The sequence below is a fragment of the Numida meleagris genome, chromosome 6 (assembly GCF_002078875.1).
Source record: "Numida meleagris isolate 19003 breed g44 Domestic line chromosome 6, NumMel1.0, whole genome shotgun sequence".
Lineage (NCBI taxonomy): Eukaryota > Metazoa > Chordata > Aves > Galliformes > Numididae > Numida > Numida meleagris.
The window spans coordinates 21,803,067-21,824,237 of NC_034414.1; the positions used below are offsets into that span (position 1 = coordinate 21,803,067).

At 40.5% G+C, this 21,171-nt stretch overlaps 1 protein-coding gene across 2 annotated transcripts; it reads left to right on the forward strand.

Moving 5' to 3' along the window:
* API5 (apoptosis inhibitor 5) lies at positions 5,178 to 21,149 on the forward strand. 2 transcript variants are annotated; one of them, XM_021401348.1, is made up of 14 exons: positions 5,178 to 5,378; positions 9,146 to 9,307; positions 10,295 to 10,388; positions 11,323 to 11,388; positions 11,709 to 11,860; positions 12,792 to 12,998; positions 13,318 to 13,422; positions 14,060 to 14,149; positions 14,698 to 14,879; positions 15,031 to 15,124; positions 15,933 to 15,989; positions 16,932 to 17,008; positions 17,343 to 17,479; positions 19,001 to 21,149. In XM_021401348.1, exons 1-14 carry the CDS (start codon positions 5,310 to 5,312, stop codon positions 19,078 to 19,080), a joined length of 1,572 nt encoding a protein of 523 aa, XP_021257023.1. In that variant the 5' UTR covers positions 5,178 to 5,309; the 3' UTR covers positions 19,081 to 21,149. The 2 variants fall into 2 exon arrangements, with proteins under 2 accessions (XP_021257023.1, XP_021257024.1); XM_021401349.1 differs by lacking the exon at positions 5,178 to 5,378 and adding an exon at positions 5,476 to 5,687.

Here is a 21,171-nt window from a genome sequence, read left to right on the forward strand (position 1 = left end):
AAAAGTCTTAGAGCTATGCCAGAAGAAATCTCCTTGACAGTCTAATTTCTCTAGTTCATGAAATGGGAGAAGGGAAAATAACATTTTTCTCTATTTTTTAGGGTAATTTGAGATACAAATTACCATCAAACTTTTTCCAACGTAACAAAGACCTGAATCTACTTAGAATGATTTTTCTCATTAAAATGGCTCAGAGTGTTAGAGGGATGTTATTTAACTCAAATCTAGTAAAGATCTGAATTTCTGTTCAGATCTGGCTGCTCCCAGACCCTTTTTAAACTGCAGTGCAAGGATAGTACCTGCTGCAGGCTGTGGTTTCCATAGCCATGCTCACGCAGCCTGCTGCCATATTTCATCCAGGTGGCTGGGACCTTTCGTAAAGTATTAAGTGCTATTTTGAATGGCTATTCCAATTGTTTCAAATATTCAACCCTATATACTGGGATTTTCCTTTAGCACCTCTGGAAAATATTTCCAAAGTCTGCTAAAAACAAACCTCAAATCCTCCTTGATTCTTTTCTCTCTTTTGTCACCATCTATCTCCTCCCACACAGCCCGCACCATTTTCACAGTCTCATCAGCCAGCACAGATGAAAGCAGTGTTCCTTGCTATTCCAAATGCTGCTGCAAACACACAGAAGCTGTGGAGATGTTCTCACAGCTTGCTGCCATGTGGCCTTAGCTCCGTAACCTGCCACCATGCTGTGGATCAGCCCTCAGGGTTCTGGACGCGGTTACAACAGCTGTGCCACCAGCAGCAGCCTCAGGAGCTTTGGAAGGTGCAGGGGGCAGGAAAGTCAGTATCTCAGGTAGAAATGCTCTTTTTGAATGTATAATTCAAAAGGCAAGTGGTAGGGAAGGTCCTGGGACAACAATCAGCATCTGCTGAGTGTCTGGGTAAAGACAGGTCAAATTTTTGGATGTCTGTGCAGGATTCAGCTCAAAGTCACTGCTGCCTACTTAAGCTCCAGAGTTCCTGAAGGTAAGCATGCCACCCATGTTTGTCTAGGCTCTGTTTGGTGCAGACAGATGGGATGCTCTGCTGGAGGTGGGCAGTGACATGAGAAAGGTGGTGCCAGCAGATGTTGCAAGTCCTGCTGCTGCTCACAGCTTACTGAGGGCTTTGTACACACATGGTTGGGAGTCTGAGAGGAAAAACATTGAATGCTCTTACTCCTGTGCAAGGTGTCAGAACCTGTTAGTAGAAACGGGAACCATTGCATGGGGCTGCAGTATCTGAATGAGCACAACAGCAGGCGCACTAGTGAGAATGCAGATGGGCTAGAAACCTTTGTGTCTCTGATATGGCCAGGAACTTGCAAACTCATATTCAACAAAACTGGTGATCATCATAACAGACATAAATATTCTTCGTGTTCTCCCTGTAATTCCCTAGACCCTTTATGTATCATTAAATCTTTTACTTAAAAACATGCACACTAGAAATGATTTGTTTAATCATTTGTTGCAGCAGGATAATACTAGAAAACATTTTAGTGTCAAAAGGGGAAATGTAGCTGCCTCTCGGTAAATGGGAACACCGTAGAGAACTACGTGGTGGAGGCAGAAGCACTGAGTTTTGCCCAGCACGTGTGTGGAGCTGGAAATGCGCTCGGAGCACTGTGAGGTAGCCATGCGTAATTTCTTCTCCAAAGTGACAGCTGCCTGGGACATGTACTCAAGTATTCCTTATGTTGTGATTTTGTCCTTTTGTTTCATTAAACTTGTGGTTGTCTTGCTTTCTTTATGCTTTGTGTGACATTCCATCGATATTGCTATGAAATCTCATGAATTCAACAGAGTATCAAGAGACAACGCTTCATGGATGGTAGCACAAATATTTTATGTAGTTTCATGAAATATTTCACAAAATTCTTGATGAGTATTTTGTATGGTCTGGTTTGTGTGATTCCAGGGTTATGTCTTATTCAAGCTGCAGAAACACTTAATCAGAATGGCAGGGAATAATTCATGAAATATTGCTCCAAAATTCATATGAAACTGCATGAGAAGTTTCGTGACTAGCCATACTAACATTTGGAAAGAATTTTTTACAATGCTTTCTTTCTGATACTTTCCTCAAAACATTACTACCACTTTTCAATTACACTAATGTTTAATTCAAAAATATTTTGAAAACAATAGCTTTCTTTCTTAATGATTGTGTAGACATGAAAGGGTTTTTCAACAAGTATGAAACGTAAGCACAGACATTCATTCAGTTTCCCAGTTCATTACAGCTTTCTAAGCATCCTCCTCCCAGTTGGGTCTCTGCACCTCCTCCTCCTTCCTGGGAGTCCGGAAGCAGCCAAAACTAAACCATGGGTGCAGATGGATGGCTGCTACCATGGGTGCAGATGGATGGCTGCTGTCCTGCTCCAGCATGCTGCCTGCAGACCAGCAGCGTGGACATGCAAACACCTGGAGGCAAAAGTAGGTGTCCAGCCTAATTATTTTCCCTAACCAGCATTGTATACACATGGATCTTTTCAAAACAGGTAGAATATATCTAGAATAAACCAATCATCCATCTCCCTTCCATAGATGTCCTTTGAGTTGTACAATCTGTAGCTGCTGTCTGCATTTCCAAGTTGTCTTGCCAAACATTACACTTCACAGTCACATTCTTCTGTGCTTTGAGATGTTTCCTCTCTATTATTACTCAATGAATAGTCCAGACAAACAAGAAAATGCAATTGGCTTTGGCAAGTGTGGAGTTTTCAGTCTTTACATAGCCTTCCCTATGTGGAAAGGCACGCAGCATTATGGGCTCCAAATAATAGTGCCAATTAGCAATAGTTAACATGCAAGGCACGAATGCTTCATGCCAAGCCCTTAGTAGCTTCTGAACAATAGAAGAGAGAGAAGATTACTACCTGGCTCACAAATCCTTTAAAAGGATGTTCTGCAATTGCTACTCACTGCAGCGAGGTAAACGCTAAGACTGATAGCATCAGGCTGCTATCACACATACAAAGTCAGCAAGCTGGAAAAATAGGAAAAATAAATACTTTATTTCCCTTATCTCATTCTCCTGCTGAATTTGGCAATGTCACCAGGAACAGCCTATTGTAAGGCTTTTTTCGGACAGAAATGCAGCACGGTTCTCAATGCTGCATAGAAATCATTTAATAAAGACTCAGTACTGTTCTGGCTGCGGAAGCAGACACGGCCGAGGAAATAACTCCACACGCCCGCCGGGATGGCTGAGCTGCTGCCGATGAGCCTTCCCGGCGGGAGCCGAGGCTGGGACACCCGGCTCCATCCGTGGTCGCCGAGTGCCGCCTGCTGCCCGGCCCGGGAACCGGCGGGCGGGCGGGGCCTGCCGCACTGACACGGGGCTGCAATGGTTGTGTGCGGCACGGCCTCGTGCTGGACAGCGCGACTGAGATTGAGAAAGACAAAACGAAACAAAATAATGCAAAACGAAAACAAAGAAAAAATAAAATAAAATAAAATAAAATAAAATAAAATAAAATAAAATAAAATAAAATAAAATAAAATAAAATAAAATAAAATAAAATAAAATAAAANAATAAAATAAAATAAAATAAAATAAAATAAAATAAAATAAAATAAAATAAAATAAAATAAAATAAAATAAAATAAAATAAAATAAAATAAAAAAATATAGTTTACCCTGGTTGATGCTAATTCCTATACCACCTAATTTGTAAAACCAGGGCTAGGGGTTTAAAGCTGATTCTACCCAGTAAGAAATAGGAAACCAGAACAATTCAGGAAATGATTGCTCATCTGGCGTAAACAGATAAGTGGAATTAGATGATCTTTAAGGTCCTCTCCAATCTAAGCCATTCTACGAGTCTATGACTTGATTGCGGTCACTTTATTTTCCAGGGTGAATCTGTCCCACAGAAGCCTTTCAGCTCTGGTCCCTGAGGATCCGTGTGACCAAACCACTGTTCCTGTGAGAATCTTTTAAGCATGTCCACACATGGTCATAGTACAAGTCTATTAAATGCAGTTTCGTCTGATCTGTTCTTCACCAACAGCCAGAACTGGGACATGGGCAGTAATCTTTTCATCTCAAGAAATAAACAAATGCCAATGATTTCACAAGTAAACTGTTTTTCCTACAGAAAACCTTCTGAAAATTGTGCAGAGATCTGCAATGATGCCAGTGTATGGGGATTAGTGGGCAGCGCACAGGAATAACGGAAGTCAAATGTACAACGGTAACAGTTCATTATCAAATAGCTCTGTAACTTAGCATAAGGCTATTGCCACGTGAACTGGTGTGAGGAGACTGAGGAGAAAGAAGAGATGAAAGTCCTAACGGATCGATCACTTTATTTGAAGCCAGGAGGCATGCAGTGCACATCCTGTTAGAAGCTATGTTGCCACTCATGGACGTGCATTTCAAGCTTTTGAGTTTCTAAAGATGCGTTTCCAAAGATACCCCAATTTTAACAGACCAACAGATACCTGTCCAACACTGAAAGATAATTTCAGTGCCTCCTAGACTCGTATTTACGAAGATGTAAAGGTTGTAAGGAGAGAATTTAGGCACTTAGGGACATGGTTGTGGGCATGGCAGGGGTGGGCTGAGCGTTGGACTAGATGGTGTCAGAGGTCTTTTCCAACCTCCACTGTCTGTGATTCTGTGTATAACACTACAATAATGATGTGAAGCAACAGGAATGTAGATGAGGGGAAAAAAAAAAAGTAGCGTGAGGAAGAAGGATGACAGCAATAGAATAAGCCCCAGAAAAAAAGTTCTTTTAATGTGGCTCTGAATAACCCTTTTCTTTCTGAGACCTACTGGAGCAGCCTTGGCCCCCCTTCTGGAACTGGTGTGATTTGTTGGGTACTGGTGGTTTTACGAATATCTCCATGTGTGCATTATGAATGGATGCACACGTATAAGCATGAAAAGGTGAAATACGGAGCATGAAGAGCAGAGCGCTCTGGGGGAAAGCAGAGGGAAGCAGCGGTACGGAACTGAGAGCGTGGCGGCAGCCAGGGCCCGTACGCGGCTCACCGAGCAGAGCACTTCCGTTCAAGCACAGACCCCGGCTGGCGCTGCGCCCGGGCCCATTTCATTTCCTGTAACTCCCGAACACCGACAGGTTTCGCGCGGCGGAGCAGCCGGTCCGCCGGCAGCCGCACAGCCCTGTAGGGGGCGCCACGCGTGCGCCGCTCCCGCCGCGCCGCGGCCGCTCTGGGACTTCCGCCTCGTTGGTGCTGACGGCGGCGGCCTGCGCGGAGCGGCGGCGGCTTGAGTAGCGGCGGTGGCGTTACCGGCGGCCTCGGTTGCAGCGACGGCTCTGCCCCTTCCTCGCCGCGCCATGCCCACCGTCGAGGAGCTTTACCGCAACTACGGTATCCTGGCGGACGCCACAGAAACGGCGGGCCAGGTGCGGCGCGTCTGCGGCCTGCGAGGCCTCGCCAGGCCTGGGGCTCGAGTGGCGCGGCGGGGAGTTCCGGGCTGGGCGGTCCGGGCTGCCGCCGGGGCGCTGCTGGGGCGGGGGGAGCCTCCCTGCTGGCGGCCTGCTGCCCGGAGCAGCCGGGGCTGCCCTCGCACCGGGTTTTCACGCTTCGGGGCAGGTTGTGGAACGACCTTTGCGGCTGCGATCCCGCGGGGGATTGCGGGGGGAAGGACGGGACTGGAGCAGCTCCTGCGGTGGCCGCTCTTCTCTTAGATGCGGCGTCCAGGTTATTTACGAGTCAGTATCTGGAAGCAGGCTCCTTCTCGCGTGGGGGTGCGGGGTTTCACCTGCCGGGTTCGGGCCTTATAGAGGGTTTCAGAAGCCGTGCAGGTGTGGTGCGGTGCTGTTATAATACACATAAAGAGGAAAATAGATTTGCACATACGTACCTAGCAGTGGACTGTAAGTATGTACTATGACACGAGGTTATTTGGGCAGTTCCTTAAGAGAAGACGTAAAAGGTTTTGTAGTTTGTTTTTAAAGTTAGTTTAAACTCAAGTCTGTTTACTTTGCTTGTGTAACTGTGCCCCAGTGAAACAAAATTGCAGACAGGCCAACAAAAATATCAGTGCAGAGGTGATTAAAAAAAATGGAACTAAAATGTTGGGAGCAACGAGGAGAGAAAATAAGCAGGTACCATAAATGTCTTGTTTTACAAGTGCAGTCGCTTATCATTTTGACAGTTCTGGGTAGCTCTTGTAGGACAGGAATAGCTATGCAAGGTAGAACAAACTCCAGCACGGCTACATCAGTGGCAGGGATCAGTACCCCAAAGGTGCAGGAACATCTCAGGGTAAGAACAGGGTGAGTGGAGAATGATGGATCCTGGTGCATTTTCCACTTACAGGTTTCCAGAGCCTCTGTGATTAGTATATTGTGCTGGGTTGATCTTGAAGCAGTCTTCTCTGACACTTTTTTTTAACTGATTGTATTTCTGGCATACAAACGTTCTGTGACAAAATGTTCCATTGCTTCATTAACCTTTGTGAACAAATTACCTTCTTTAAACATCTCATTTCATAATCTTTTTTAATGTCTCTTATTTTTGCATTCTGAGAAGCCATGAGTAATTGTTCTTTATCCATCCATTTTATCCCACTCTATTATCCCTTAATATCCCTATGAATGTGATTTCTCGCTGTAAAGAAATCATAGTCACGCTATCTCAAGAAGGAAACTTTGAACATGAGGAGAAGAGCAAGGAGACAACTAGAAATAGGATATTGAATGGAGTTAATTTAAAGCGCCAGAAGTATTCAGTTTCTAAAAGTGTTTCAGTTGTGAAAAAGACTATGATAGGATGAGTCTATGTCATAAGTAGAAAGAAGGTGAGAATATCAGAAGAAGAAAGCAACTGTCAAGAAGTGGTTCAAAATAAAGAAGACGGCGCACTTTCTCATGACACCTTGTTAAACTTGTCATGAGATGTTACAGGATATTAATCAGTTCAAGGGCTGATTAAGAGAAATTAATGGATGAGTGGCCGGTTTTTAGTTGTTCAGAAGCTCAAACATTCTTGCATTACTGATTGGGAAGAAATGTGCAAAAATGAAGGATTGCTCTTTTTCTGCAGTTAGTTGCTCTTTCTTGAGCGTTGATTGCCGCTAGATAGATGCTAAAACAAAATTCTGCCTCAACTGAGTATTAGGAGTAGTTAGCATGAGGTAATAGAAATTCCTGGAACACAGGCTGCTCTATTTCAGTTGCTTTATGGACGCTTTTTAAGCATATGTGAAGTTTAAGCAACGTGTTCCACAAAAAGTCATTCTTTGTGTGCAGTCTGAGAGCTTGTAACTATAACAATATGTATTTGATCGTTCCTGTTGATGGACTCATTCCTGCCCATGCTGCGCTGCGTGCTCTACCTGCACCACCATAAGGCAGGCCAGATGTGGGCCAGCTGAAAAACAACCTTTTGTTCCTTGGTGGTTTTCCTTCCAGATCAGTGTCTCAATCCAGTTCAGAATCTGGCGCCACAGATGGGTGTCAAGTGGAGTAAGGAGTGTTTAAGCAGCATTAGTCCCGACTGTTAAAATACAGCCTGCTATAAAGGAAGTTAAAGCAGCATCCTGCTTTGTAAATTAGTGTCTCTGCTTGCTGCAGGTGAACTCTTGTATGGAGCAGGGGTGATGTTAAGTATGGCTCTGAGAAACTCAGTGCAACTGAAGGAAAGTGTCCTGTACTGTTGATGTTGCTGTTCAAAGTGGGATACATTGTCTAAATGTTCCCTTCACAACCATGAAGAAAATTAATGATAGAAGATGCTGATTTCTGCTAGCATCCTAATAATACTAACTTTTATTTCTAGTGGAAGGTGTCCCTGCCCACAGCAGGCAGTAGGACTGGGTGATCTTTAAGGTCTCTCCTAAGCAAAAGCATTCTGTGAATAGCTAACCACAACAAAAGCTTTAATGTTTTGTGAAGGTTTGGTCCTGCAGGCACGTCAGAAATGCCTGTGTGATTTTAGTTGGAGTACTGCGTCCAGGCCTGGGGACTTGCTCCAGCACAAGAAAGACATGGAGCACTTGGAACGAGTTCAGAGGAGGGCAACCAAGGTGATCAGAAGGTTGGAGCACCTCTCCTATGAGGAAAGGTTGAGGGAACTGGGCTTGTTTAGTTTGGAGAAGAGAATGCTCCGGGGAGACCTCATTGTGGCCTTCCAGTACTTGAAGGGAGCGTACAAACAGGAGGGGGAACTATTGTTCACAAGGGTGGATAGCAATAGGACAAGGGGGAATGGTTTTAAACTGAGACAGGGGAGGTTTAGGTTAGATATTAGGAGGAAGTTTTTCACACAGAGGGTGGTGACGCATTGGAACAGGCTGCCCAAGGAGGTTGTGGATGCCCCATCCCTGGAAGTGTTCAAGGCCAGGCTGGATGTGGCTCTGGGCAGCCTGGTCTAGTGGTTGGCGACCCTGCACTCAGAAGGGGGTTGAGACTCGATGATCTTTGAGGTCCTTTTCAACCCAGGCCATTCTGTGATTCTATGAACTGGATGGAGACTTTTCCATTCTGTTGCTAAATTGTTTTTCTTCTGTATTTCAACTGGAGGTTTATTTATTTATTTATTATAAACCTCCTTTTATTTATTTATTAAAATCTCCCTTTATTTATTTATTATAAACCTCCGTATTACTATGGAGGTTTATTTATTTATTTATTGCATCCGATCTTTGCTAACAGATTTTTCAAAACTCTTATACATCAATTCAACTGTTCAAATAGATGCCAAAGATACTTTAGAGCAATAGATCATAGAACTCACTCTCAATCTATCGTGGTGGTACAGTTGTTGGGAGAGGTAAGCTCTGCATAAGATCAGACAAAAGGTAGAAACTCGTTGGAAACAAATGCTTAAATTCAGTGAAGAAGGTGATCATGTAATTCCTTTAGTCTGCACTAATCTAATCACAAGCGGCGTGTAAGAGCTGTTAGCCTTAGGGCTAAGAGTTTGAACAGTAAGTACTTGAACAGATACTGGAACCGGAAAAACAGTACAGTCAGTAGGGACACATTTTACTGGATTAGTGCGATTATTTTGCTCTAAGAGAGACATGTACTTCTTTGTATGAAACCTGTATGATGCAGTTCGTTTTAGTAGGTGCAATATAAGAGGAAAGAAAATCCTTTCTTAAGCATACACCAAGATTTTTTTTCTATTTGTGTGTCCTGTTTTTTTTTTTTTCCTCTTCCAGCACAAGGATGCCTACCAGGTGATCTTGGATGGTGTGAAAGGAGGTGCCAAGGAAAAGAGACTTGCAGCCCAGTTTATTCCAAAATTCTTCAAGCATTTTCCTGAATTAGCTGACTCAGCTATCAATGCCCAGTTGGACCTCTGTGAGGATGAAGACGTTTCTGTAAGAATGGGGACTGGAAACTTTTATCAAGTTGCTGCGTTGATTTATATTTTGTTCTTTTTTTCCTTTCTTTTTTTCTTTCTTAGCCTATGTCTTTCAGGAGGGGAGGGTTGGTCTCTGGAAGGCTTAAACACTTAGTCATATTTCTGCGATAGAAAAGTCTATTGTGTGATGGGATGGGAAGATAAATCATTTTTCCTTTGTCTTTTCACTCCCACCATTGATCAACAGAATAGCTCTGTAGAAAGAAGCTTAGATACTGTTTCTTTGAATATCTATTGCGTTTTTCCTTTTAAAGCACTTTGCGGTAATGGATTCCAATAAATCTTGCTGGAAGGCAAGAAAATTTCCTTAGTACCTGAGAACCATAAGGCTGTGATTCTGAAAGTATTACTCTTGCAGAAGTCTTGAGATGCTTCGTGATGCTTCTGTTGTTTTGAAATAAACTGTACCTTGAAGCATCTTTGGTGGTTGGATCTTAAAGATGTGAGCAGGTGATTGAAGGAGTTTTGGTGATGCTGGGAGAAAAAACATCGTTTCTCTACCATAGGCACACCTGTAACAGTATCTTTCCTGTTAGCAAATAAGACTCCATGATACCTCCAATTGTTTGTTTTGTTACTTAAGCTGTTGATCAGATTAATTATTTTGTGAATGGAGTTGTTGGTCAGATTGGCTTTTCTCCAGTTCTGCTTAAATCTAAGAAAAATACATTTTTTTTCTTCTTCTGAAGTACGTCTTAATAGTTTCGTAGCTAACAGGATGGTTGGACTGTCATCGAAGGCTGACAGTTGAACATCACTTTGAGAATATGATGCTCACGTTAAGAGGATATGTGGTCGTTTTCTCAAACTCAACCGATTTTTCTTCCAAACTTTCTATGGGAGTTGAAATGTCCAAGTTTTTTTGTGCTTTTTAATCTTCCTTTTTGTGGTAATATTCCACAATTTTCCATTAATTTTTCTTTTCGTGGTCCAAATTCCCCAGATCCGGCGCCAGGCAATTAAGGAGTTGCCTCAGTTTGCCACCGGAGATAATCTCCCCCGGGTAGCAGACATACTGACCCAGCTTCTGCAGTCAGGTAGGAGATGCTCACCTGGAAATGTGCCCAGTTTGTTCTGTAAAATGTTTTCTGTTGATTCATTGCTTTGCTACGGAGCAGCCGGTCCCAGTGGTGCTCATACCCCGCTTCTGCTCCTTTTCCCCTCTTTTATTTACTCTCCCGTTATGCTGCTGCTTTTGTGAATTATTCTGTGAATTTTTGGTGAATTATTATCGTGAATCTTTTTTTTTTGGTCTCGAACCTTTTTCATTCATGTTCTCTGAAAGTGGCATAGGAAGCTAAGTCTACAGTTACAGACTACAGTGAATTACCTTCCGACCAAGAGCTATTGGATTTCTAATTCAGGAACCTTAAAGAAAAGATGGAATGCGTTTTTTGTACAAAATATCTAATTTGGCATTTAATATACAGTGTTCTTTATAATTCAGTAGGTTTATGGAGTGCTAAATATTAGATGTTCAAAACTGTATTAAAAATGCATGTTTGAGTCTCTACAGTATTGCTTCTTGGAAGAGAAATATTTTTAAGGGACGCGTACGTTTCTCCTTTTAGTTTAAGGAAAATTGTTTTTTCCAACGAGAAATTCTGTAGATTAAAAATAAAGTGTTAGTTTCTTTTGCCTGAATTTAGTAAAGGTGAGATTATTCAACTGCTTCTTAAATTATCAAACTTACTGAGTTAAAACTTTCCTGCAAGATTTCAAGCCTGTCATGTTTGTAATGTTAAAGGTTTGGGCGGGAAGAGAATGAGGATGAAATGGCAAATAGCCTTTTTCTTTTGACTCCAGCTTTCATAATCATGGCCTTCAGCTTCCACAGACCAGTAGTAGTTAAAATACAAGTTACGTTATTTATAATGCTGATGATAGGATCCTTCTTGTGTGACATCAGAAATCTTTCTGCATTTATGTTTACTTTTCGAAGATATGAATACGATTTTTTTCTCTCTTCAGATGATTCTGCAGAATTCAATTTGGTGAACAATGCTTTGCTCAGTATATTTAAGATGGATGCTAAAGGTAAAGGACACATTTTTCTATAAATGTATTTTTTTAAATATTTTCTTCTACCTAATGCAATGAGAAGCAGACCCAAATTTGTGTCGTCTTAGTACAGTGCAAAAGTTAGAGATGTATTCATTGCTTTGTTTTGCAAACAGTGCTGAAATTTGTAATGGTTGCGGTTCTGAATTATACAGACCCATAAAAGAATGCGGTCTCTTACGTCAAACTGTGTGAAAATTATTTTTAAATGTTTTACAGGGTCTGTCTTCTGTATGGATGGCTCAGCTCCTAAGTTTCAAAATAATTGGTGTTAACCTGGTTCATTCTCCTTTCAGGGACCTTGGGAGGCTTATTCAGTCAAATTCTTCAGGGGGAGGATATTGTGAGAGAAAGAGCCATCAAGTTCCTCTCTACAAAACTGAAAACCCTACCTGAAGAGGTGCTGACTAAGGAGGTCGAAGAATTCATATTAGCTGAATCAAAGAAGGTGAGCACCCTGTTATGCTACAAGTTTAGATATTATTAAACTCTCACTGGCAGTGTTTTGGAGGTCCGTTTATTTAAAACAACACACAGTAAAGGCTTAGTAAAGAGCCTGGCTTGTAGTCTTGATCACGTGTTCTTCAGAATTGGAATATTGCTGTTAGATACCACCTCTCCATTCCTTTAAACTGAAAAAGGCTAGTTTCCTGAAGTTCTTCTGTGAGAACATGTGTTCTAGACACTGATGATCTTAGTGGCTGGACTTCTGAAGTTGATCAACAGTTTCCTCGTGGTGGAGGAACTGCTAGGTGCAGTATTCCGGATTTGGTTTAGTGAGTGCCAAGTGAAGGACAATCCTCCATCTCCTTGCTTTCTTTAGCGTACTGGCTATGCTGTTGTCAAAGCTCAGGTTGCTGTTCATTGTTCAAAGAATGCTCTAACTCGTGTAGCCTCCTGTCCCCAGGATCCTTAGGACATTTGCAGCAGAACAGTTCCTCAGGCAGGAGGTCCCCAGAATGTGTGGATGCAGGGCAGTGTGTTCATCCCAGGTGCAGGACTTGGTATTTGTCCTTGTTAAATTTCATGCAATTCCAGTGTACCCCTAAGCTGAGATGAAGACAACAGATACTAATTAGATATTCATTTAATGTTTCTTCTGCCTGAAACATACAATTCTGTTAGGTAGCAAATTTGTCTTAAGGTTAGTGTTCAAGGAAAACATCACTTGTGCACAAGTTGGTGGCAATTACTTTAACTTCGGGATTTATACAATTATACTGCGTGTTTTCATGTGTTCATTAAACTTGCTCCTAAATAAATAGGGGATGGTTTAAATGTTGGATTGTTGCACGCTTTACCTTTTCAAATCAAGTAGGTTTGGCCTGGAGGTTTGCAAATTACTACAATGGAAATATGTTTTCTGATGTTTTATTAAGGTACTGGAAGATGTGACAGGTGAAGAATTTGTTCTATTCATGAAAATATTGTCTGGATTAAAAAGCTTACAGACAGTAAGTGGGAGGCAGCAACTAGTGGAGCTGGTAGCCGAACAAGCTGACCTGGAACAAACATTCAATCCATCAGATCCAGATTGTGTGGACAGACTTCTGCAGTGTACTCGCCAGGCAGTGCCGCTCTTCTCAGTATGTATTTCTTTCTTTCACGTGAGAAATAATGTGGAAAGCTGATAGCTGTATTCGGAGTGATTACATTAGAATGACAGCGTACCAGTACTTCTCTGCCTTTAATGTATTAGAATGTTGGAAGGCACCCTTTTTAAGCCTGTGAATACAGAGTTCGAGCTACATTGAAAGGGTCTTTACATTTCAGAGTTAAAGATAAGTTTAATAAAGCCCTAAGGTTTATCTGTATGGTAGACATTTACAAGGTTGGCACAGTGTTGGGGGGGGAACATTTAATGCATTCAGAAGAGCCATCTGAAGCCTGTGTTGTTTTTTGCAGAAGAACGTTCATTCCACAAAATTTGTTACTTACTTCTGTGAGCATGTGCTTCCGAGCCTCAGTTCTTTGACTACTCCAGTGGAGGGTCTTGATATCCAGTTAGAGGTAAGCCAAGGTTACAATGTCTTTGAAATCCTGAGAAATATGCATCTGTACTGTAGGAAACCTAGCTACGCTAGGAAAACAATGTTTGCTGTATTGAGGCATGACTGAGCATTGACTTTTAAAGCGTATGATTTGTCCCAGCTTTTGAGACAAGGCTAGAATATAAGTAGATCAGTGTAATCATCTTTATATTGCTGTCAGTTTTTTTTTAAGCGTGTAGCATTTACTGAAATTATTGTTGCGTAGCTTGTGTTAATTTAGTCTCCTAAGGGAGTGGCTTAATGTCTGTAATTTTGCTTACATAAATCAGTGCTGCAGTTTCAGTTAGATCATTACGTATCTCAGTGTGAAAGTGAGCTAGGCATGAGAGAACAAGGTTTTTGCTTACAAAAAAGCATTAGTGTTGCTTGTTGGGATTAGACAGCAATATCCATGTTTCTGTTTGGGGACTTGAACCAACTAGGCATATTCCCCATTATATTCTTTCCTGAGGCTAGGAGTTTGTTTTTTTAACTGTTGCTGTTTAAGCTGACCTCTACTGCGCCAACAATAATGATAGAATAATTTCTTTTAGTCTGAAAGTTAAGTTTCCGTTCTTCTCTGTTAACACATAAAAAACAGCTATCCTTATGTGTAGGTTTTGAAGCTTCTTGCTGAAATGAGTTCATTTTGTGGAGACATGGAAAAGCTTGAATCAAATTTGAAGAAGCTATTTGATAAATTACTGGTAAGACTTATTCAACTTTTTACTGCTGTAAACACCTTTCATCAAAACAAGTTATGCTAATCCATTAATCTCTTGCAAAAGTGGCTATATCACAGGTAGCGTTGTCCATAATACAAGGACAACCAACATTTGTTTCTAAAAATGAAGAAAGATATGTTCGTCTTAATCCAGTGTACTTGCAGTAAAAGGAAAAAAAAATACATAGTGATGAGAGGCTCATCTTGAATCTGATTAAATGCTATATCTGCACTGCTAACATTAAACAAATTCTGCACTGTTTCAGAAGCATTGATGCAGTCCACTGTTGCTTCCTGTGGTAGCAATGCTGCCATAGTATCTCCTGTGACTCAGAGGTGTCAGGGAACATGAGTGTAGGCTAACTACATGCACCAGGACTTGTGGAGCAGCTCCACACATTAGCGTGGGGATGGGAAATAATACTTGTTAAATTGTCAGCAAAAGTAAAGTCTCCAGTTCAAACACTGCAAGCAAACTGTCAATCCATCTAAATGTGCCTCGTATATTTGTTTCTCCTTTCTGTTCATTAGGAGTATATGCCACTTCCCCCCGAGGAAGCGGAGAATGGGGAGAATGCTGGCGGTGAAGAGCCCAAGTTGCAGTTCAGTTACGTTGAGTGTCTCTTGTATAGCTTCCATCAGCTGGGTCGTAAACTTCCAGACTTCCTCACAGCCAAGCTGAATGCAGAGAAATTGAAAGACTTTAAAATCAGGTAATTGTTTAGCTGCGGGTCTTGGAATTCTGTTAGAAGTGTTACTTTGAGGATTTTTCTTCATGGAAAAAAAAAATTAGAATTTCCTTTTGTTCATGCTTTTATTTTATAGGAATATGTAAAATTAACCACTTGCTTTTCAACTTTCTAGGCTACAATATTTTGCTCGAGGGTTGCAGGTGTATATTCGACAGCTTCGTCTAGCGCTCCAAGGAAAAACAGGAGAAGCCTTGAAAACAGAGGAGGTAAGTGTTGGGGAAATAGTGACTTCGTAATTGAGCCTACAGAAATAACCATTGGTGGATAGTAATGATTATCTTGTAAGCATGCAGATATGTGAAGGGAACGATGCTGCTAATACCTATTGCCACTTTCCCTTTAAACTTATTTATGTTACCTGTGTTTTAGGTGATTGATATGAGCTCAGCTTGTCCACCAATCTTATTTCAAAGTCATGGTTTTATTTTATTTAATTTTTTTGCTATGATGGTTCGTTATTAAAATTCAATTACTGTTACTACCAAACTAATAAACTTTATATTTCTGGATCCTCTCGGATTTGAAATAAGGGAAAATGCTACAGGTTGTATCATTCAAATAAACTGAAAATGTTGCTAGGCATTGAGGACATTAACTTCAACTTGGTGTGAGTTCTGCAGATCGGCCAGTTTCAAAATGATCAAGAAGGCTTTCAATAATAATAACGCCCTACTGAGGCTGCAGTTGAGATAATGGTTCAATACCTGATTGGGTTATTGTTCATCTTGCACGCTTTCCTGGGCATTATTCCTGCATTGTTTTAAAGCGGGTCGTAATAACATAACTGCAGTCCAACAACAGAAGAGTGCACTTGAAGGAAGGGAGTGCGAAGTACACTGGAACATTACAAGCAACTGACTATTGTAGAGCTACTGGAAGCCTAAAAAATTGTAACCTTGGAAGTATGCACACACCTTTCAGTACTGCTACAGCAGTTCACTGAGTAGCAACTGGAGTAATTTTAAGCCACTGCAATAGCAAGTATTCAGTGATAATTTTTATTTTTTTTAACAGAACAAGATCAAAGTGGTTGCTTTGAAAATAACCAATAACATTAATGTTTTAATCAAGGTAAGTCTTAACATTACTCCGTGAATTTATTTCCTCATAGAGTAACTTATGGGGGAAAAAGGAATAATTTGAGCCAAATTTTATTGTGATAAGTTCATCTTTGTTAGTCAGCTGAGTGTGCTGCCTACTTTTCTGTTTCTGAAGAGACATGGATCTGCTGCTTCTATGCCTTTGCTGCTGTTGGGAGAGGGTATTGAGACCCTTTTTAGTGGCAGCAGTTGCCAGCAGGAGTAGATAACCTTGCTTTAAGGGAGTGTGGATTCTAGCTGAGCCTTCTTTCCTTCTTATTTTCCATTTCTGCTGTGTTAGAGACAGGTAAGGAGTAGCTCAAAGAGGTGCAAAGAGATATAAAGGGAGGAGGAGGCAAAGCAAACTGCTATTTAGAGCTGTTTTCTCCAAACAGTCTAGAAGAGAGAGGCTGAAGAAATATACTTCTATCCGCAGTCCTTAAAAACATTCCTGTTTCTTCTGGCTACATTTTTAAAGCTTCACCAACTTCACTAACTGCCTGTCTTCATATCCCATCTCCAACCTTTAGTCCATGACCACAAACTAAATTTTGCCCATGCCGTTGAGAAGCTTTTTTTTATTTTAAAACTTTCACGACTGGTGATATCAGATGTCCCTGCAGGAGCCATTTAGATCATTAAAAGATGGAGGGTTGTTTTTTTTTTTTTTTCCATAGGCAGAGAAACAAAGCCCATTTTTGCAGTATAAGGTGGTATTCTGGTAATAAAAATCTCATTTGAATTTCCTGCTAAGGGATATGGAACTGAAGCAGTTAGCTGCTGTTGCCTTCTCTGCTGTGGGACTTTAAAGGTTTGGGTTTTAAAACTCTTTGAAGGCAAGTTCTATTCTGGAGCCTCAGTAGGCAACTAAAACTTTGAGTGCAATGGATGTGGATTTGATTGCAGAAAAAACTGTCCAATTTTGTCTCCACAGGATCTCTTCCACATTCCTCCTTCTTATAAAAGTACAGTCACGCTGTCCTGGAAACCAGTACAGAAGGCAGATGCAAGGTCAGAGGTTTTTCATTAACAACAAGAATGAAAAAGTGTTGTTAACTTTTGCTGTTCACAAAACGAAGATTCGAAGATGTGCATTTATATAATGTACACAGCACATGACCTGAAAGTTTCACAACTAATATTAAAACCCATCCTGAAAGGATTTAAGGCTCTGATATAATAATCTTAGACTGAATCAACTAGAGACTAGTTTACATCCTCTTCAGAATTATTATTCAGCAGCGGTTGCTGCCAGATTACAGTTGTTAATCTTTGAAGCTGAATAGTTGTTCCTGTGCTTGTCAACACAGGGGTAACATGATTTGTTTTTGTTTTCTTATGTCAGTCAAAAAAGAACAAGTGAAGACACAACCTCGAGTTCACCTCCAAAGAAAGCTTCGGCAGGACCAAAAAGGGATGCCAGGCAGATATATAATCCTCCCAGTGGAAAATACAGTAGTAACCTGGGCAGTTTTTCTTACGGTAAGTTAGGCAGCTTGGAAAAACTTCGTTCGGTTACAGTTGTGTCTTTTGGGGGTGGAAAAGGGCAAATGAAGCAACTCTCACATTCTCGGAAGGTCAGATTGTACTGTCACTAATTTTAGTGTGTAATGATCTCTTTCTAGCTGCTCATCAGTTAGAGTACCGTCCGCCTATATAGACCATTATGTGACTTGCCAAGTTAGTTTTTGTAGTGTTTAAATATATAAGATTTTGTAAGGTAACTATTTTGTTCTCAATTATGAGATAAAGCACTCACACCCCAAATTTCCAATTGGACGGGTCGGTTTCTGCAGGTGATCCGTGCCTGTCTTATGACTTGACCTGTGTTCAATTCTTATAGTTACTGCTAATGCTGCAAATCTTTTCCAAAGCTTTTAGGATTTGTCAGATGTACTGTGCATGCTCTCAGTGTCAGAGTGAATCTGTCTTTCTGAAAGTCCTGTTTGCGGATGAAATGGGAGAGCAGTTGCAGGCTGGATGAACAGGCCCAGCAGTGGCAACAGCCTGTTCTCGCTGTCTTACCTGGATGTCCACTGGGCGTACCTCTGCCAAGTAAATGGCTTGCCGTGACAATTTATCACCCATAGGTTAAAAAAAAAAAAAAACAAAACCTGGTGTAAAGCATTGTCTTACATCTAAAAGAAAGAAAGGGTGAATGATCTGTGACACTTTTACTGCAGGCTTCAGCTGATGCAGCTCTGTACTTAAGCTTGTAATTCAGCAGTTGTAAGAAAAACTAGAGACTTTTCAGTTAAAAATGTCATAGTTTACTACTGTTGTTTTGTTTTGTTAGTGAGATGCCTAGGCCTCTCATCCACTTCAAATGTTGGTACTTTTTAAAATATGCCCATGGTTCTCTTTGTAGATTACTATGACCGATGTTTTAAGACTATACATAAAGAGAAAGAATAGAAGGGGAATGAGAGTTTGATTCACTTATTTCTATTTTTTTTCCACCGTGATCAGATTTGCTCTTTACAGAGGGATGCAAACATCTTTTACAGTATAGAAATAGTTTGTGTGGTATCCAGCTACACCTACGATCTTTCATTTGGATATATATTAGGGTACCAGCCCAACAGAGAAACTTAAGTACGCTTATAACTTAAGGATTGAAAGCGGCAGGCTGAAAAAGTTGTGGGTTGCCATCATTTTATAAAATCAGTAGGAGCAAGTCAGGTGAACGTATGTCAAGATCAGCATGGTGTTATTAGACAGAAGGATGAACTAGATATCCAAGTGAAGTTATTTACAGCCCAGTTTTCAGTTCTGTGCAAATGGACTAGCTCATAGTATGCAGAAAGACCACGTTTAGTTTAAAGAGGCTGGCTCTCCTGACATCCTTTTACAATTAGCACTCCAGAGTACAACTCGGATCTTACAGCTCGCAAGATTAACCTCAGAGACTGAAGTCAGCCTTAATACCTCTAATTATTGCTGTTTAATTCTCATCAGTATACAGCATAAAACCTGTATGAAAAGTTCTGATTTCTATTTCAGAGCAAAGAGGTGGTTTCCGGGGTGGACGAGGAAGAGGCTGGGGAGGACGTGGCAATCGTAGCCGAGGAAGAATCTACTGAGTAGACCATCGTATCTTCCCTGGCCCCAGTGGGCTAAAGCGAAAGTACACTCAGCAAAAGATTGCTTGGAGTATCGTTTCCTTCAAGGACTGCCTTCTGCTAAGACTGACTTAAATGTTCTTTATACCTTTGTATGTATGATCTACTTTTCTAACGGACTACAACTTGTCCATAGTGAAACTACAACTGTATTTTTGGATGCTTACAGTCAGCAGTTTTGGGTTCTTATTTTTGAAGTGTCTTCAGGATTTATTCGAAATTGAAAAAGAGCATAGATGTTTTATCAAAAGTTACATCTTGATTGTTTGCATATTAACCTAAAAATCAGCTACTGCATTACTGATACTATGTAATTGAGTTTATGTATTAAGTAATGGATAGGAAAGGCATGACTACAGAGATACGTCAGATAAGCTTAGCACCTAAAGTAATCCTTTCCTTGTCTGTAATCATATTTTGCAATATGTGGAGAAGAGTACCATTGTTAAATTTGCTTTTATTTACTTATAATGAACTTGACTGAGAGACATGCCGGTTTTCTGAAGTTTGCAACTTTGTTGGAAATTCATTTTGCTTGTAGCATGAAGCAGTCCTTTCACGTAGAGATGTGGAGAATGTGGTGTTTCTTTGTTTTGTACATCTTACTCTTCTCCGTGCATTGTAATGCAAAAGTGATGTTTTGCAAAGGAATTTTAAATGTTTGATATGAATACGTGCATACACTTATGCCATGAAATTACAGGAAATGAACAGGAAAAACAAAACAATAAATCACTAGAATTATTCTAGGAATGGGTAAAGACTGATGCAGTGATTAAGCTTTGTAGACTGGAGCTGGACCGTAGCAGTACCTAGCTCTTTTCTGTGTTTTGCAGATTTCTGGGTTAGTTGGCACTCAAGGGTTGTGTTTTTGTTTTGTCTTTTTACCGATACAGTTGCATTTAAAAATATATAAATAAAATTGTATTTTGGGTAACATTGAAAAATTCCAGCGATGTAGTCGAATTCAAGTGGAAAAATTAACAAATCCGTGCTATTGTTTTTTTCATAGCAACTTGGAATTCTTATTTACTGGTGTACACCCAGAAAATACAATGTAAGAGCACAATGCTTTTTTTTTATTCTCACCACTTAAAATTTTTACTTCTCAGGTCACTCAACATTGTAAAGGAATTAGCTGATAGTTTCAAAAAAAAAAAAAAAAAAAAAAAAAGTTGGGGCAGGGGAGGAGAATTTCTAACAAGACTTCCAGGGCATGTTGATGTAAAATAGCTTAGGCTTTAGAAGAATGAAGATCTTTTCTTATCCTCCCTTTTTTTCTGCAGTCATTTGATATCCACATACGAATGCTTGAAAGTGATGTTTTGCCACCTAGTTCCATTTGTATTTGCTTGTGAATCTGATTCAGGTGTCTTCATTAACACTTTGATATTTATCACTGCAATCAAAAGGGCAGAATACCAAAATTATGTCGAAGTTGGAGTTATTGACTAAATTGTGAGTCTGTATTTGCTCAACTCTGGAGTAGCAGGCATTAAACTTCGGACATTCCAAGACATGGGAGCTTACTTGTATTTCTAAATACATGCCAGCTGCTAACCTCAAGATTTCATCACTAAAACCAACAAACTTGGCAAAGAATATTTCAAGTACAAATTCATGAGATCAAAGTGTCACTCTGATACCAGGCACTAGATGGTAATAAGCTTTCATTGAAGGAAAAAAAAAAAAGCTATTTTGAGATATTTTGCACTTGTGGCTATAATTTGTTGTTTTCAGGGGATTTAAAAATGTAATCTCCAAACCTAAATGTAGCTTGTATTTAGTGCCTAGTTATTAGTCTAGCAGCTTGTTTTCTCACTGAGTTTGGAGTTTAGTTTTCCTCATGGGGCTCCTGTTTTCCAGAGACTATGTGCAAAGTTCTTGTAGCCTCAGAAGTAGTTAGATTTTCTCCCTCACTTTCATATTTAATTTTAATGCAGTGAGTTCTTGTGGAGACACCTGCTTGCCATCTTGATGACTTGTAAATGTTCCCCTATGCTTTTGGAATAAATTCATTTTGTAATTTTGTTTGGCTCATTGTTTTACAGT

What these genes read in the sequence shown, in the direction of transcription:
- API5 (XM_021401348.1), top strand. Translation starts at nt 5,310, where the DNA reads ATGCCCACCGTCGAGGAGCTTTACCGCAACTACGGTATCCTGGCGGAC. An exon ending in ATTTAAGATGGATGCTAAAG is followed by an intron (nt 11,389 to 11,708) that starts GTAAAGGACACA and finishes TTCTCCTTTCAG; the next exon opens with GGACCTTGGGAGGCTTATTC. An exon ending in TTGAAAGACTTTAAAATCAG is followed by an intron (nt 14,880 to 15,030) that starts GTAATTGTTTAG and finishes TCAACTTTCTAG; the next exon opens with GCTACAATATTTTGCTCGAG.